The sequence below is a fragment of the Dendrobates tinctorius genome, unplaced genomic scaffold (genome assembly GCF_039654945.1).
Source record: "Dendrobates tinctorius isolate UK_male_01 unplaced genomic scaffold, ASM3965494v1 ptg000008l, whole genome shotgun sequence".
In the NCBI taxonomy this organism is placed as follows: Eukaryota; Metazoa; Chordata; class Amphibia; order Anura; family Dendrobatidae; genus Dendrobates; species Dendrobates tinctorius.
This window is the reverse complement of record NW_027361676.1, coordinates 36,229,309-36,247,423: the sequence shown is the minus strand read 5'-3', so window position 1 is coordinate 36,247,423 and position 18,115 is coordinate 36,229,309. Positions and strand designations below refer to the sequence as shown.

At 43.5% G+C, this 18,115-nt stretch overlaps 1 protein-coding gene across 3 annotated transcripts in view; it reads left to right on the top strand.

Annotated features, from left to right (window-relative positions):
* Positions 1-17,399, top strand: part of TMEM192 (transmembrane protein 192) — a 116,580-nt gene extending 99,181 nt beyond the window's left edge. For all 3 annotated transcript variants that reach the window (XR_012232513.1, XM_073576970.1, XM_073576961.1), the window contains 2 exons: positions 3,078-3,180; positions 12,382-17,399. Coding sequence is in view for 2 of the 3 variants with exons in the window: in XM_073576970.1 (XP_073433071.1) it covers positions 3,078-3,180; positions 12,382-12,499 (221 nt within the window). In the remaining variant the exon portion in view is untranslated. The remainder of the gene's footprint in view (positions 1-3,077; positions 3,181-12,381) is intronic.
* The last annotated feature ends 716 nt before the right edge of the window (positions 17,400-18,115 follow it).

Sequence of the window (18,115 nt, the reverse complement as noted above, 5' to 3'; positions counted from 1 at the left end):
TTAGTTCATAAAGCTTCAGCTGTGAGACATCACTCTGCAAAGTTTCTGCTGTGAATCCATGGAGAAGCTGCATGTAGTGAGGAGGCTTTCATGGCCCCAGCTTCCCACAGCTTTTCCACTTATAGTGAGACGTATTATTTTGACTTTTTCGTTTCCATTTTCTTGACTACACTCAAAGTATCAAACACCCATGTTCTAAAATGTAATGTACAATGGAGGAGGTGGAAAGAGACCACCAGCAACCGATCTGATGGTGGCCTGTCTGATTGCTTTACAACCTGCTGTTTGATATTCATATGCTTCTGTGGGAGAGTCATTGTGGGGCTCTCCGGCCAGTCATATACTCTGCTCCTAAACAAGCAGGTGGTCCAGATGAACAATGGCGGCAGAATGTGCTACCATTACAGAGGAAGACAAAGGAGGTTTAATGGGACCTCGTGTGGGATCAAATACTGGGGTAGTGCCTACTCTGAGACAGTTGTCCTTTTTTTTTGGATGAGCTGGATAAGCTGGGGCGTTGAATGTGGTTCATGTCTTTTGTGGGAGAGAGGGGGCTGTGTGTGTTTTTTTTTCTTTTTTTTTTTTTTTAACATTTAAGAATGCTTTAACTTATGTAAAACCCTTTCACTGGCATGTCTGTCAGTTGATTTAATGTCTCAAATTTTTTTGGGGGGGTTAACATTGCTCAAAATGTTGCATAACATATATTTAGAATTGCATATTATAGTACTTTTGTATAATGCTGAAAATGTGAATTTTAGTTGTACCTCACAAATAGTATAAGAAAGACAAACATCTTGGGTTTTATGCTCGATAAGGGTATTAATCATTAATACGGTGTGAACTCTGCTTAAATTGTGTGCAGTATACATGGTGTATATGTACACTAATATATTATGTATATTTGTATAATATATTATACACACTATTACTATATACAGTACTTACCAAAAGTTTGGACACACCTTCTCATTCAAAGAGTTCTCTTTATTTTCATGACTATGAAAATTGTAGATTCACTCTGAAGGCATCAAAACTATGAATTAACACATGAAATTTTATAATTAACAAAGTGTGAAACAACTGAAAATATGCCTTATATTCTAGGTTCTTCAAAGTAGCCACCTTTTGCTTTGATTACTACTTTGCACACTCTTGGCATTCTCTTGATGAGTTTCAAGAGGTAGTCACCAGAAATGGTCTTCCAACAGTCTTGAAGGAGTTCCCAGAGATGCTTAGCACTTCTTGGCCCTTTTGCCTTTACTCTGCGGTCCAGCTCACCCCAAACCATCTCGATTGGGTTCAGGTCTGGTGACTTTTGTTAATTATATAATTCCAAATGTGTTAATTCATAGTTTTGATGCCTTCAGAGTGAATCTACAATTCTCATAGTCATGAAAATAAAGAAAACTCTTTGAGAAGGTGTGTCCAATTAATTAAAACTGAACTTCTTCTGCTCCTGCCTTCTACTAACCTCCCTAAATCTGACATTTCCCTCTCCGTGGGTGGGCACCATAACACCCCAGCAGCAGGAGCGCTGTCTGAGTGTAAAGTTTGACACCAATCTCTCCTTCACATGCCATATACAATCTCTTGCCCGCTCTTGCCGCTTACACGTAAACAACATCTCTAGAATCCGCCCTTTTCTCACCACGGAAACAACAAAAACCCTCTCTGTAGCATTGATCCACTCCCGCCTGGACTACTGTAGCGCTCTATTAATTGGCCTCCCCGTTACTCGACTATCCCCTCTCCAGTCCATCCCTTAATGCAGCAGCGAGGGTCATCCATCTGGTTAATCGGTACTCGGACTCGTCCGCTCTTCGCCAGTCGTTACATTGGCTGCCCTTTCACTATAGGATCCAATTCAAAGTACTTTCTCACCCAGAGAGCTCTCCACAGTACATCACCCCCCCTACATCTCCTCCCTCATTTCTGTCTATTGGCCTAACTCTGCAAACGACTTTCAACTGACCTCTGCACTAATCCGCACCTCCCACTCCCAACTCCCAAGACTGCTCTGTCACTGATGTCTTCACACACTGCACCAAATCTGCTGCTGTATGTGTGAGCACTGTGTCTCTAATGACACAAATACTGATGGGAGCAGCCTGTCCAATCAGCAGCTGTAACAGTGTGAAGTGTTGAGGGGTGTATGTAGATTGTGCTGCTTTCACAAATACAGGATCACTGCTGTGTTCTTTCCAGTGCTGGAATGATGATTAAGATGAGTGATGGTGCAGTTTACTGCCAGCCAATGAGTGGGCATTGGGTGGTGCTGGTCACTGGAGCTTGCTGGGAGTTTGGTGGAGCTTCACACATACACTGCACCAAATCTGCTGCTGTGTGAAGACCTCAGTGACACAGAGCTGTCTCATTCACACAGCAGAGGCTTTGTCACAGAACAGATTACATCAGTGACTGCCATCCCCTGTGCAGTTTAGAATACAGGACGATTTTCCCTCCTCCTTACTGATTTCACTTTCCATAGATATAGATAACTGTGTGTGTCTGGGGGAGGAGCAGCTCTCTGCACTGAGGCTGCTAGAGGGGAAGAATTCGTTACTATGCGAGGAGGGATAGGCTTCTTTATGTGGACGGGGAGGGCCTGTAGCTATGGAGGGTAGGGTTGTTGTTATAGAGGGCAGGTTTGGAGTAGAGTAGGAGGTTACGACTAGTTCTTGTTTCAATGCCCTAACACCCCCCTCCTTGGACGTTCTGTTCAGAATATCTAGAAAACCGTGCAAACTAGTGACAGTAAATTACTTATTGTCATATTTCTGCAGGCCAGATATGTACTGAGATTATGTGAAAAGCCCGGACAACCCCTTTAATTATTGTATTGTTAACGTTGTTACTTATGACTTGTGTTTTGAAACTGTTAAACTGTAAAGCGTTGCTTAACATGTTGGCGCTATATAAAGATTATTATTTAAATAAAGATTATCTAGCAATGGCTACATTACACGATCTATGAATGAAAAGTTGAAGTCTGATCATTACAATATTTATCTAAGATCTGGTCCCAATGGTGAGACCACATTGTTGAATATAACTCATTTAACCTTGTTTTTCAGTGAGAATATACAGGTTCAATAGAAGCATGCCTAGACCAGACATTATTGAAGAGGAGCATATCCATTCATTTAAAGGTCACATATTACCAGGAATTGGATTTAGGTAACTTGTGTTTTTTTTTTTTTTGTTTTTTTTTTTGCCTTTCTTATATAGCACAAACCTGTTCTATAGTGCAGTACTTAAAGGTAATCTGTTGGCAGGATTTTGCTACCTTCTCTGATAGCAGCTTGACATAGCTTGATTTAGCTTCTTTGCCTATGTATTTAGATTACCAGGTGCAGTCGTTCTGACAGTGTTTAAGATTTAGGAGTGAAGCAGAGCTGAGGAACCGAACCCCGCCCACACCACAGCTGACCCTGCCCACACCAGTCTCTGTACATACAATGTCCGTAGACAGTGAGCTGCCTATCGCAGAAGGGGTGTGTTGGACTAGCTTGCACTGTGCTGCAGTGTCCCAGCAATATGCTTCTGATACTAGAAAAAGAAAAATATTTGCAAGCAAACAAAACTAACTTGATAAGAGAAGCATTGCTGAAATCTGTTTTCACCCCTACAGCATGTTTGTCGCCTGTAGCTGCATGATTTGCGGCTACTTGACAGCCTGAATACATGTGGGAATTCCCTATCGCAGGCAATCCCCACATGTATTCAGGCTGTCACGTAGCTGCAAATCATGCAGCTGCGGCAACAGAAACAAAATCTCCGACCATATCCAAATACTCGTTACTCTAGATTTCCCGAGCATGCTCGGGTGGTCTCAGAGTATACTCGGTCATCACTAGTCTCCTGTCCTGAACGAATATTCTTGTCTTTAAAGCTCTTAAGAGCCCTGTGACCAGTTTGAAAATTGTTTTGTCCTCAGAAGAGCATCAGATGTTTGAGTCTGCAAAAACATGGCTACTTATTTCCAGGAATGGCACTACTGTTATCCATAGGATGTTTGGTGCTGCAGCTCAGGACTGCTGGCTAACAGTTGTGCTATTTGCAGCATATGTCTGTGTGTTTCTTGCTGTTGTGTACTAGAGATGACAGCTACAATGGACACTACACTTGTCATCGCTATATATAAATTGAAAAATTATGCCTGTAACTTACCCACTGTTCCCAATATCAAACTCTTGCAAGGAAACAATACTGGGAGCTGTGCTGCATTCCTTTTTCACAGTAATGGCCATCAAAGTACAGAGGTCACCAAAGGGAATTGATAAAATCTCAGATTGGCCATAAAATTCTAGTCACAACATATAGGTCTGTCACAAAGCCTTACAACTTCAGGATTTTTTTTTCTGCTTCATGCATGTGCGTTACAAAGAGGTCAAATGGCATGCTGAATCCCAATCAGTTGGTACAAGTCAGTAGCTGTTAAAGGAAACCTGTCCACATTTTTTCATTCTTAAACAAATGCCACATTACAGGGCTTCTAAATATCTTTTCGTGTAGAAATTGGCACCGTTACAATAAGGAAGAAACAGGTCTGAACGCCAGTATTTCCAAGAGATATGGTTGTAGGCACACAACTGCATGCTCACTCTATGGTTGTCCTGCTTCACATGCACTGCCAGATGTCAATCAGTGAAGAGTGGGCCAGTCAGCGCAGTAACTCTACCTAGATGGCTGTTCAAGAGCTGCATGTGGCGTTTATAACTGCACTTTCCCATAGTTGGGCTACTGATTTCCACAGGGCCACAACACTAATGCACTGCCGGATGCAGCTGGCCCCCATGGTAAAAGGTTGAGGCATCACAAGTGCAGAGTACTGATGAACACCAACCATCCATGGGGGAGTGGAGCATTTGCTTAGTATTACACATGCACACTAATGAGGCTAGTATAATGTGCCAGACAGTCTTGCAAATATGTAGTGCATCATGCCAGCTTACAGCCTACTGGTCATGCCCATAGTATTAGATCAGGATGGCTGCCCACCACTCTTAAGTGGACAAAAGACGTTAATTCCCCACACCAGCATTGTGGAAGTGACTAGAAGCAGTCATCCTGGAAAGCTTTAATAACAGGTTGTCCACGCTGGGGATGACACAACTTAGGGAAAAAAAAACTGTAGAACTGGATTTAAAGGGAAAATTCCAAACTCTACTCGACCCTCTCCAATCCGGTTTCCGCTCTCTACACTCTACTGAAACTACCCACACTAAAGTCTCTAATGACCTACTAACAGCTAAATCTAACGGTCACTACTCCATGCTAATTCTCTTGGATCTCTCTGCAGCATTCGACACTGGATCATCAGCTCCTCCTCACTATGCTCCGCTCCATCGGCATCAAGGACACCGTTCTCTCTTGGTTTTCCTTCTATCTCTCTGACCGCTCCTTTACTGTATCTTTTTCTGGCTCCTCCTCCTCTCATCTTCCCCTTACTGTTGGGGTTCCTGAAGGATCGGTTCTAGGCCCCCTCCTCTTCTCCTTGTACACTGCCCCTATTGGTAAAACAATCAGTAGATTTGGTTTCCAGTACCATCTCTATGCTGATGACACCCAATTATACGCTTCTTCTCCTGACATCATGCCAGCCTTTCTAGAAAACACCAGCGATTGTCTAAACGCTGTGTCTAACATCATGTTCTCACTATATCTGAAACTGAACCTGTCAAAGACTGTACTCCTTGTGCTTCCTCCCTCAACTAATGCACCTATACCCGACACTGCCATTTCCGTGTGTGGTTCCTCTATTACTCCCCAGCAACATGCCCGCTGTTTTGGGGTCATACTGGACTCCGAGCTTTCATTCACCCCCCACATCCAATCACTAGCTCGCTCTTGTTATCTGCATCTCAAAAACACTTGTAGAATTCAACCTTTTCTCTCTCACCCATGACGGCACCACGGAGAGAGGGGGGGTCCGCCCATCAAGGACAGGAACCTACAGATAAAAAGGCGGCACCTCTCCTCCGCCCCCCCCCCCCAGTTGGGTTCCTGTCCTTGACGGGTGACCCGTGGAACTAAAAGCAGCGGCAGCAGCTTACCGGAGATGGAAGAGGAGTCCATAGCCCCCCATTCGCAGTCCGGCAGTGGGGAGGCCCCTGTCGCGGTGGGGTCGGTTCCTGAAGCCGCCACCGCTGCAGCTGATGGGCTATTCAGCGGGCGGGGCGAGGACAGAGCCACCGCTCCGGAGAGGACAATGGGGCTGGGAGACGCCGGCACACGCGGGCAGCGCCGTGGTACAGAGGTGTACCAAGATGGCGCTGCCCTGGAATTGAAGCGACGACTTCCGGGGCCCCGCGGTCAGCGCATGCGCAGTGCGCGCTCCCCGGGGCACAACGGTGCAGGCCGGGAGAAGCAGGTGACGTCATCGCCTGGAAATTTAAAAAGAACGCTGGAGCTGCTCCATGCTGGAAGCGTCCTGTGAACATGGAGGACAGTGACCAGCAGCAGCAGCAACATAGGCAACACCACCATCGCCGGCAAAAAGATAAGGACGGGCAGGAGAGCCGATCCAGTAGTCACTCCACGCAGTGGAGCAAATCGACTGCAAGGAGCAAGTTACCTGCTGTGGATCGCCCAGTGAGGGATTTGAATCCACCTCCAGAACCGGTACCTGCAACCATGCATAGGGGGTAAGTGATCTACGTGAATGTTCCCCATTGTGATAGATTTCTTTCCCTTATTAGGGAAAGAAAAAACAAAGAACAGGGAATGCCCCACCTGTTAAAGCCCGTTAACCAGCTTCCTGGGATAAAAAACTATGCGACTCCTGCATACAGGAAGTTATCTGTGACGAAACCTCGTATTACGCCTGAGAGCTAAGAGCAGTAATCCGTTCGGAGTTTCAGAATGCCCTTTCATCCATAAAACAGAAAGGGAAGAGAAGAAAGAGGAACAATGTAATAGAATCCCAGTCGGAGATCTCAACATCAGGGGAAGTTACCTCCCATACTTCAAACACCGACTCGTCATCCTCTGATGAGGAAACAAAGGGTCACCATTGTTTCCCCCTGGATGAGGTTGATGCATTAGTAAAGGCAGTAAGGTCCTCCATGGGGGTGGAAGATCCTCGGCCCGATAGATCAGTCCAGGACATAATGTTCGGGGGACTGGGCCAAAAGAGACGGAGAGTCTTACCATTAAATGAGAACGTACAGGGCCTCATAAACAAAGAATGGGAGAGACCAGATAGGAAGAACTCCACGGTTCCCTCTCTTAAAAGGAAATACCCGTTTGAGGAAGCATCAAAGTCCTGGGATAAAGCCCCCAAGCTAGATGTGGCGGTCGCCAAGGCTTCAAAGAAATTTGCACTCCCCTTTGAGGTTATGGGTACTCTGAAGGACCCATTAGACAAAAAGGCGGATGCCCTACTCAAGGGCACCTGGGAGTCAGCAGGAGGAAATATTAGGCCAGTGGTAGCGGCAACCTGTACCTCCAGAGCCCTCATGGTGTGGGTAGACTGACTAGAGAAGCAGCTAAGGGAAGGTACACCCAGGGAAAAGATCCTAGAATCCATTCCTATGATAAGAGGTGCAGCGGCCTTCTTAGCTGACTCTTCGGCTGATTCGATAAGGATGTCATCCAAAACGGCAGCCCTGTCAAACCCAGCCCGAAGAACGCTGTGGCTAAAATGTTGGCCTGGAGATTTACAAACTAAAATGAAATTATGCGCTATCCCTTGTGAAGGGAAATTCCTGTTTGGAGAGACTTTGGTTGACATCCTTGAAAAGGTGGGGGACAAAAAGAAAGGATTCCCAAATCTTGGCCCGATAGGCCCCACAGGCTTTAAACGGTCCTTTCGTTACAAAAATTTCTTTCAGAGGAGACCCCCGAGAGAACAGAAATGGGACGACAGAAGGAGGGACAGGGGGTTCATCTTTGGTAATTCGTCCCGGGACAAAAAGCCCTCCAAGTGACTGTTTGCCCAGGGTGGGAGGAAGGCTAAGCTTTTTTTTCTCCCAGCCTGGAAGAAAATATCGAACAACCCTTGGTTGCTAAATCTGATAAGATCAGGGTTAAGGATAGACTTTCTCTCTCCTACCTCAAAAATATATAGTGACCCCCACTAAGATCATCCAAAAAAAGAGGTCCTAAGCCTGTTGAACAAAAAGGTCCTCCAGGAGGTTCCCACGCGGGAGAAAGGCAGAGGATTCTACTCTCCTCTCTTCCTAATAACCAAACCGGACGGTACCTTCCGGACAATTATAAATTTAAAAAGACTGAACGATTACGTCAAAAATGAAAAATTCAAAATGGAGTCGATCAAGTCGACCATCAAAATTCTCTTTCCACATTTCTTTATGGTGGTATTAGACCTCAGCGATGCCTACTATCATGTCCCCATCCACAAAGACTCCAGACAATACCTCAGACTGGCGGTCTCTATAGAAGGCGAAATAAGGGAATTCCAGTACAGGGCTCTGCCATTTGGGATCTCTGTAGCCCTGCGAGTCTTCACGAAACTAGTGGCAGAGATGATGGCTCACCTAAGAGAACAAGATGTTCTAATAGTCCCATATCTGGACGACTTTTTAGTAGCGAGCAACTCAGCCCAAAGATGCAGGGAACAGAGGGACAGAGTGATGGGCACGCTAAAAACCTCGGATGGCTCCTAAACCTAAAAAAATCAAGGATGGAGCCCAGGAAAGTCCAGGAGTTCCTAGGCCTGACACTAAATTCAAACACCCAGGAGTGTTACCTGCCAGACCACAAAAAGGAGAGGATCGCTCACATGGTAGCAAGAGCAACGCAAAACCCTTCCATGACACTAAGAAAAGCAATGTCTCTGTTAGGGTCCCTCTCCGCATGCTTGCCGGCGGTCCAGTGGGCGCAGACACACACGAGAGATCTCTAATGGGATGTGTTGAGCAACCAGTCTGTATTAGGAGGTCACTTGGAAGGCTATGTTACACTAAACTCAAACTATTCGTTCCCTAGCTTGGTGGGGGAACAGAGACAACCTGTCCAAAGGGATTCCCTGGGTGATAAAAATCACACACATAATCACCACAGATGCCAGTCCCGCGGGATGGGGAGCACACATGAGCAACAGGGTGGCTCAGGGGGAATGGGGAGTTCAGGAACTAAAAGCCTCCTCAAACCAAAAAGAACTGCTGGCAGTAGGCTACGCCCTAAAACACTTTTTACCAGTATTAAGAGGCCATCATGTCTGCATATTCTCGGACAATCGAGTGACGGTGGCCTACATAAATCACCGGGGGGAACCAAATCCAGAACACTAATGAACACATCCTCCAAAATATTCACGCTAGCCGAGGAAAACCTACTATCCCTATCGGCACTACACATACAGGGAGCAGAGAACCAGACAGCAGACTTTCTAAGTCGCACCCAGCTACATCAAGGGGAGTGGGTTCTAAAACAGTACATTTTTCGGAAGATCGTAAAAATGTGGGGGACCCCGGACATAGATTTGTTTGCCAACCCCAAAAACAAAAAAGTGGAAGCATTTTGTTCCCTAGATCCCAAGGGGAATCCTCGGACCCTGGATGCGTTTGCTTCCGTGGACACAGGGCCTAATGGATGCCTTTCCGCCGCCCATTCTCATCCCGGCAGTAATAAGGAAAGTCAGGGAAGACTGCACAAATGATATTGATAGCCCCCTTTTGGCCAAAAAGAACTTGGTTTTCATGGCTGAGAATGATGTCAGTAACCGACCCCTGGGTTCTACTAGATCTCCCCGACCTTCTGTCTCAAGGTCCCGTGCTACTCCCTCGAGCAGTGAACCTCCATTTAACAACATGGAATTTGAAAGGGCACTGCTGAGGGGGAAAGGGTTCTCAGAAAATCTGGTTTCCACGCTACAAAAAAGTAGGAAACCGATCACAACCAGAGCCTATGGTAGAACTTGGAGGAAATTTCTATCCAGCTCCAGAGCAAGGGTTCAGGATGGAATGCAAATTGATAAAATCCTTGAATTCCTGCAAAAGGGGTTAGAACAGGGGCTGGCGACTAATACACTGAAGGTACAGGTAGCGGCTCTAGGCGCCCTTTATAATCAGGATGTGGCAGGCGACCCTTGGGTAACACGATTTGAAGGCCGCAGCCAGGTCTAGACCAATAACCACCCAGAAGATACCATCATGGGCTCTAAACCTAGTATTGTCTGCCTTAACAGGACCCCCATTCGAGCCCATTCATTCAGCTCCCCTGAAAACCTTATCATTAAAAACGATACTATTAGTGGCCCTAACATCCGCTCGCAGAGTGAGTGACATTCAAGCCTTGTCAGTGATACCCCCATTCACTAAAATCCTGGACGAAAGTCATATTAAGACCTGACCCAGCATACCTACCTAAGGTGTCAAGACACTTTCATAGGTCATAAGAGGTAGTCCTTCCTAGCTCAGTACCTAGAGGCCACCAAGGGATGTAGGAAGGAAGGGTCTCTTTGTGTGTTTCCAGGGACCTCGGAAGGGGCTCAAGGCATCCAAGAGTACCTTAGCAAGGTGGATAAGGGATGCGATTGCCCTGGCGTACTCATCCAGTTGGGAATACCATCCCGGAAGGTTTAAAAGCCCACTCTACAAGAGCAATGGCGACCTCATGGGCAGAAAGATCAGAGGTATCAATAGAGCAGATCTGTAAGGCAGCCACCTTGTCAACACCTTCTACCTTTTTCAAGCACTATCGCCTAGATCTAGCCTCTACGTCTGACCTGACCTGACCTTCGGGAGAAGGGTCCTTCAGGCTGTGGTCCCTCCCTAAGCTACCAATCTCTGAAATTCTCTCCGTGGTGCTGTCATGGGTGAGAGAGAATAGCTTAGTTTCTCACCGATAAAGGTGTTTCTCGGAACCCATGACAGCACCCGCTTATTCCCCCCCCTTTCACGTGTGCGGTGAGCACGGTTTAATGTGTGTAGAGTGTATTTTTTTGTTACACAGGGGGCTTCTCCATAATATCCAATATTTTAACGTTATGTATATACTTTTAACTAACCGGGAGACCCTCTGATGCTCTGTAACCCACTGGGGGCGGAGGAGAGGTGCCACCTTTTTATCTGTAGGTTCCTGTCCTTGATGGGCGGACCCCCCCCTCTCTCCGTGGTGCTGTCATGGGTTCCGAGAAACAGTTATCGGTGATTAAGCTATTCTTACCTTTGACTCTGCAAAAATTCTTACTGTTTCGCTCATTCATTCTCGTCTGGACTACTGTAACTCTCTTCTAATCGGTCTCCCTCTTACCAAACTTTCCCCCTTCCAATCTGTCTTGAATGCTGCAGCCAGGATCATATTCCTTGCCAATCGTTACACCGATGCCTCTACCTTGTGCCAGTCATTACACTGGCTACCCATCCACTCCAGAATCCAGTACAAACTTATTGCCCTCACCCACAAAGCACTCCATGGCTCAGCACCACCCTACATCTCCCTTGTTTCAGTCTACCACCATACCCGTGCCCTCCGTTCTGCTGATGACCTGAGGTTACCATCCTCGATAATCAGAACCTCCAAGACTATACACGTGCTGCGCCAATTCTTTGGAATGCACTTCCCAGGTCAATACGAGTAGTCCCCAATCACTACAATTTTAAGTGTGCCCTGAAAACTCATTTATTCAGACTGGCCTACCGCCTCAACACATTAACCTAACTATCCCTGTGTGGCACAGTCAAGTTTTTTACCATAACCAGGTTCCCCGTATCATGTTCCCACATGCTTTATGCATCTATTAGCCCTCTTTGTCCGTACTGTTACACACTTAACATTATGGCTGGTCCAACAATCAGGGCAATTATAACCACCCACCTTTCGTGTCTCCCCTTTTTTCCTCATAGATTGTAAGCTTGTGAGCAGGGCCCTCATTCCTCTTGGTATCTGTTATGATCTATGTGATTATTGTTATGCTGTAATGTCTTTCGTCTGTACAAGTCCCCTCTGAAATGTAAAGTGCTGCGGAATATGTCGGCGCTATAGAAATAAAATTTATTAATAATAATAATATTTTCATTATTTGCACAGAATTCAAGCTTTCCAGATATGCAGATTAAAATCTGTGCTCCGTCCTCTGAATAGTTTTGCTATTTTGGCTTCCTTAAGAGTTCTAAGGACCTCTGGTAAAGTTGAAATGCAATGCTGTTCGGGCACCATCTTTTATTTATATATTTTTTTTTCTACATTCTGCTAGATTGCAAGCTTAAATTTAGTAAGCGCAAGAATATTTCTATTAAACTTGATCTTTTGCTTTAATAGTCACCAAATCCATTATATTGTTAGGCTGCTCTTCAGAAGGTACATTATGTACTATGTATAGTGTATATCTTGTGATTTGTCCTTTCATCTACAGTATATAGCTTCTTTTTTTTTTATATATAATATATAATATATTATTATATTATACAGGGAACGATCCAGCCTAGAAGATGTGATTGAAAAGCAGGGAGACACAATTGAATATCTAAAGCAACACAACGCAGCTCTTAGCCAAAAGATTCTGTCTTTGTTACCCCAGCAATTATAGCAGCAGTGCAAAATAACGGAAGGACGAGGACTGCAATGCTGATTATGGCTAATGGTTCTTAATTGCAATTTCGCTTATGGTTTACCATCGTAGAGTTGACTTTCAAGACTTATTACAACTAATCTTTTTATCTTCTGGCCTAGACCTCCATCCTATGAAATGCTTAGTGCCCTCTTGCTTTTGGGGGCTTTTGCGCCATGTAAGTGACAGGAATGTTCACCTCTGTAAACAATTTTTTCTCTCGCTTCATTGGCCATGTGTTGTCCATGGCTACAGACAAACATGGCTACTGATCCCATAGCCATGCAGACATGCATGTGAAAGGTATGACAGCAGGAGGAGACAACAAAAGCTTTGTTTCTAGTTTGTAACCACGGAGGAAAAGTCGTTGTAAATACTAAGATTTTTGGATTCTATTTGCCAGAAAATAATTTTCTTTGTCATTGCTTAAAAGGATATTCAAAACACCTGCTCAATTTTCCATTCATCCATGAAAAATCATTCACCGCATTTGGTTTATATTGATTGAATAGCTAATTCCTACTTTAAAGCAGTATACCAATGGTCAACTAATATTTCACAAAGGTTTCCCATTAAAAAATACTGTTAATCTACTCCTAATGGTTTTCTGCGAGATTATTTTTTCACGTTCCATTTTTTGTGTCTTGCATCACACACATCTTGGTTCCAGTACCTTTTTTCTTTTTTGGAGGAGTTTTGTATTAATGGCCTTTAGACTAGACCCGGATTTACACCTACCCCACACCAAACCCCTAACCACAGCCCTACAGAATATGCCACAAAACTGTTTATTGTGGGTTACAGAGACTTTTTAAAGGGAACCTGTCGTGTTGCAGATGGGATGTTATAAGGGAGGAGGAGCTGATCAGATTGCTGTTACTATTTTTTTTGTGTGAAAAGTTTCAGTAAGGCTATGTGTACAATGAGTCTTTTTGGAGTAGAAACTCCATGTTTTTGAGGAGGATTTGTAAAGTTTCTGCTTAGTTCCTTCCCCAAAACCTCCTCCAAAATACTCAGTGTGCACATAGTCTAAAACTTGCACTGTGTTTGTTGAGATCTCTGGCGTTTGCATGCATGAGTCCAGTGGGTGGCCCTACCTAGTGATTTCTATGCGCAGTTGTACAGAGAAGACTGTCAGTCGCTAGTAGGACCGACCACTGGACTCCTATGAATAGTAATGCCAGGGATTTCAATGAATAATCTATACTGAATATTTTCCAGCAACCCCATAGATCATTCTACTCAGAATCTCCTTGTCTATACCATGCTGTCCACAGATCTGTCTGCGTATACAACATTACAGCTTACTACTTAAGATGCTGTGTAATTCCAGTTGATGTTTTAGTGTTCTGACAAGGTGATATCCTAAAATGATCCTCCTTGCTGAAAAATGTAGTTGCGACACTTTTTTTCATAAATCATTTAGTTGTGTGTTTTCCCATTCACAGTTTAAAAACTGTATTGTTTGTTTTGAAATATAATCAAGTCGTGTTTAGTTTTTGTTTTTTCACTGGTATATATAAATTGTTGTTCAACTGTGAAGTCCATGTAACTACTATTTTTCTTTCTATCAGTTTCACTTTTATTTTACAGATTGCTAATGCAACTACTACTGCCTTCAATTTCTATGTGTTTGAAAGAACAGTGTATAAATATAAAGAACAGATGACCGAGCTACATGTTACATGGCACTGCAGAACTTGCTGGTTGGTCTGCTTCCAGATTCACTTGCAACATTTAATAAAATAAGGTTGTACCAGTATCTGTTAGTAGAGCAGTATTGTGTAGTCACAAACTGATTATGCCCAATAGGAATTCACAGTGGACTCTCAACCTGTAATTAAGCCTCCAAATTGGCTAAACATAAGCAAAGTTTGGCCTACATTCTGAATATTTTTACTGTACTATACAATATAACTTTCACTTTTTTATCTTTATGCTTTTATTTTGATTCTTAGTGATGAGCGAGTGTGCTTGGGTAGCGTGTTGTCAGAGCATGCTCGAGTGCTATTCAAGCATCTTCAGCGTGTTCTAATATTATGTTCAAGTCCCTACGGCTGCATGTCTCGCAGCCATTCGATAACCACATCACATACAGGGATTGCCTGTTTGTTGGGCAATCCCTGCATGTGTTGCGGCTGTCGAGCAGCCACGGCAACTGTAACATGGTATTAGAGCATGCCGAATATGCTCTATTAGCACTCGAGCATGCTTTGATAAACCTTATCCGAGCACGCTCGCTCAGCACTAACGTTTGTGTAAGTTTTGGTTCTGTCAGTGCAATGCACAATCTTCACACCTAATCACAAACTTTAGAAAATCCTTTTTTTTCCAAGAACGATTTCTAAATATTAGTATTACATGTCTTTACTTTTAAATACAATGGGTTGATGATCCGCATTTCATAAAAAAACTGACTTGCTATGGAATGACGAGAACCTCGCACACGGACATGTAGCACTGTTCATTTACTTGCTGCCCACTAATAGGAATAGCTGAGCAGATTTAACAAATTGACAGCGAAATCAATAAAACTTTTATTTGTTGCCACTACATTTCTGCTCTTATGTTTAGAAGTCGGTCCTTTTTAATATCCACCTTCACTGTATAACTGTTGGACTGCCCACTGGACTTAAAATAAGCAGGGATTTGAATGAATAAAAGTAATCTTTGTTCCAAAACCATATCTGATCACATACTGGTGTACACAGTCCTATTTAGAAACTAACTAAACGGGTTGATGTATAATTGCGTGAAAAGCTTCATTTAATTCCATGCTTATTCTGTACCGAGTCCGGTATCTCGGTATGTATAGGTCAGCAGGAAAGACTATAAAGGGAATCTGTCAATAGGATCAATCCTCCGCCAGTTATATGAGCACATACGTCATAGAATGGCAAAATGGTCCCCTAATATCGGTGATCCGATGTCTTATTCCAGAGAAGGCCATGTTTCTCTTATATGTAAATGAGCCGCTCGGGACAGTTGGCCGGACACTGATCTGCATGAGAATCTGCTTCCAGAGATTTTTAATAAAAGCATTTCCGGTGTAAGACAAGTAATTAAGACAGAACAGAACTGAACCTTGTCTCCTTAAAAACACATTTGTTGCAGCTCTCACAGCTCTGCTGTATTACAGCCCTGTCTGCCGGTGAGGTGGAAGCTCCGCTTAACCTGCAGATGTGTCAGGTATAATCGCACAGCTCTGCAGTGAGATCAGGAGAGCAGAGAGCGACCATCACACATCAGTGGTAACTCTCCTTCATTTAAAATACGAATGCAGATTCTCATGCAGATCAGTGTTTGGACTATAGTCAGAATCAGCACATTTGCATATAGGGGAAAAAACATGGATTTCGCTGGTATAAGACACTGGATCGCAGATATCAAGGCATGTAATTTAGCGTCATGACTTATATGCTCATATAAATGGCAGAGAAATGATCCTACTGACGCATTCCCTTTTAATCACTGTGTAAAAGTTAAGTAGGTGGTCCTATTGTAAGGAAGAGTAGGAGTATTAAATATTATCTCCTTGCCTTCCACCCCCCCCCCCCAATCCTTTCTATAACTTCTACAGTACTCCTCCTGCTCAATAACATGCTGCCACCAGCAGATCATACAGAGACTGTGTGACAGGGTCCCTAAAATCGTTATTCTCGGTCACGTATCAACATGCATCTCCTGCTGCATGCTGAGCCGACTCATATGGTACTTGGCGGTATATACGTCATTGTGTATTGGTGTGATTGCATCTCAAGGCTGATTGAGGCAGTGCAAGGCTCAGAAGCTGCTGCACATATACTTGGATGGAAATTGGGACATGCTTGTCGTTTTTTTTTTAATGCCTATTTTATGCCCATGGGGAGGAATGTTGTAAAAGCTGGTTGTATGTGTGTGCCCTAAAACCTTATTTCAGGGTAATTGACTAACCATGGTGTGTATTGCTGAATCTACAGATATTCAGACTCCGATAAGTCTCCAATATCTGTTAAATTTCCGTTTTCTTCTAAAACTACTGAAGTCTTTGATGTAGAAATTTCTGGTGATCCTTGTGTTATTATTGTATTACTTTTTTTTACCTTATTTGAAATTGTTGTCTTCATATAGGACAGTGTTTCTCAACTCCAGTCCTCAAGACCCACCAACAGGTCAAGTTTTTCAGGATATCCTTAGCATTGCACAGGTGACTTCAACACCTGCTCAAGCATTAATTCCATCACCTGTGCAATACTAAGGAAATCCTGAAAACATGACCTGTTGGTGGGTCTTGAGGACTGGAGTTGAGAAACACTGATATAGGATGTTAAGTATTACAAAAAACTGCTGTATAGTATGATAAACTGCAATAAATGCGATGTCTTGCATTAGAAAAATATCACTGCTTTCTTCCAGTCACTGTGCATACCTGTCTATAGTTTGCCGCCTGTAGAATACGGCGCAGTTTTTAGAAGAAGAAAGCGGGCGTGTTTTTCTAATCTTTGACAACCCCTTTTAAATTGATGGTGAATTTTGTAAAGCATCTCGAGATTAAAGAGGAGTCTTCCTGAAGAAATTGACCACGAGTGAAACTGGCCTAAGTGGTTGCATACTTGATATATCAAAGTGCTATGAGGATATTGGTCGTCTTTTATGATCAGAGCTGTAATCCATTTCCGTGCGATCAACAATCCGATGTTAGATGTCATAATTGACCTACAAAATCTGGCCTTTATTGGATATCCTATTTACTGTCAGTTACTTTTGTATCTGTAATTGTTGTTTTTTTATTGCTATTCTAGAAGGGAGAACTGATTTATAAAATATATTTTTATATTATGTATATTCATGTTTCCCTTACAATACATTAATGTGTTTAATAAAGATTTTTGAAGTGTAATATTGACGTTTCCTGTAAATTTATATAGGTATACGAGTTTGGTGAAGGCTGTATAGAAATAAATGTCATTAAACTATGCTGCCCTTTGGAAGAACAACAATGTAACTACGTATAGGGACCAGTCTGCCCTGCTATCAGCCAAAATGTCACAAAACATTGTGCAGTTTTGGTTAAGAAACTCTCTCCTTTATGTATTCAGTGGTCTCTAAAAGATTTATCAAGTTAGACTCGAACAGGGTTTTTTCTTTTTTTTGCCACAAAAATAGTTTTTAATTACTTACGTAAGCCCTTATATATGTGCTTGAGACGAGACCTGTTCTACTGCTTGCCCATCAAGGAGATATTGCCTCACTAAAGAGTGTGTTGCTTAGCAGAATAGATAAGGTGTACTGTGCATCAAAATTGAGGCACACCTTACCGACAAAGTATGCCACCTAATAGGTGGGGTGAACTTTGGTTAGACAGATTACATCAAATTTTACTTATGAAGTCTTGCACACTTTGAAATGCTAAGCTGGTCATACACATTATATAGCAGTTGGCCGAAATATGCATTCAGCCAACATGTCATCCCATCCTATACTCCCATACACGAGTGCTCGCTCCACCGAGCACACGTGTGCCTCTACGACCGATATTCTGCCGTCCCCCCCATACACATCAGATGGGTATGACTGACCTAAATTTGGATGATCCAATCAGACAGTCTGTCTATG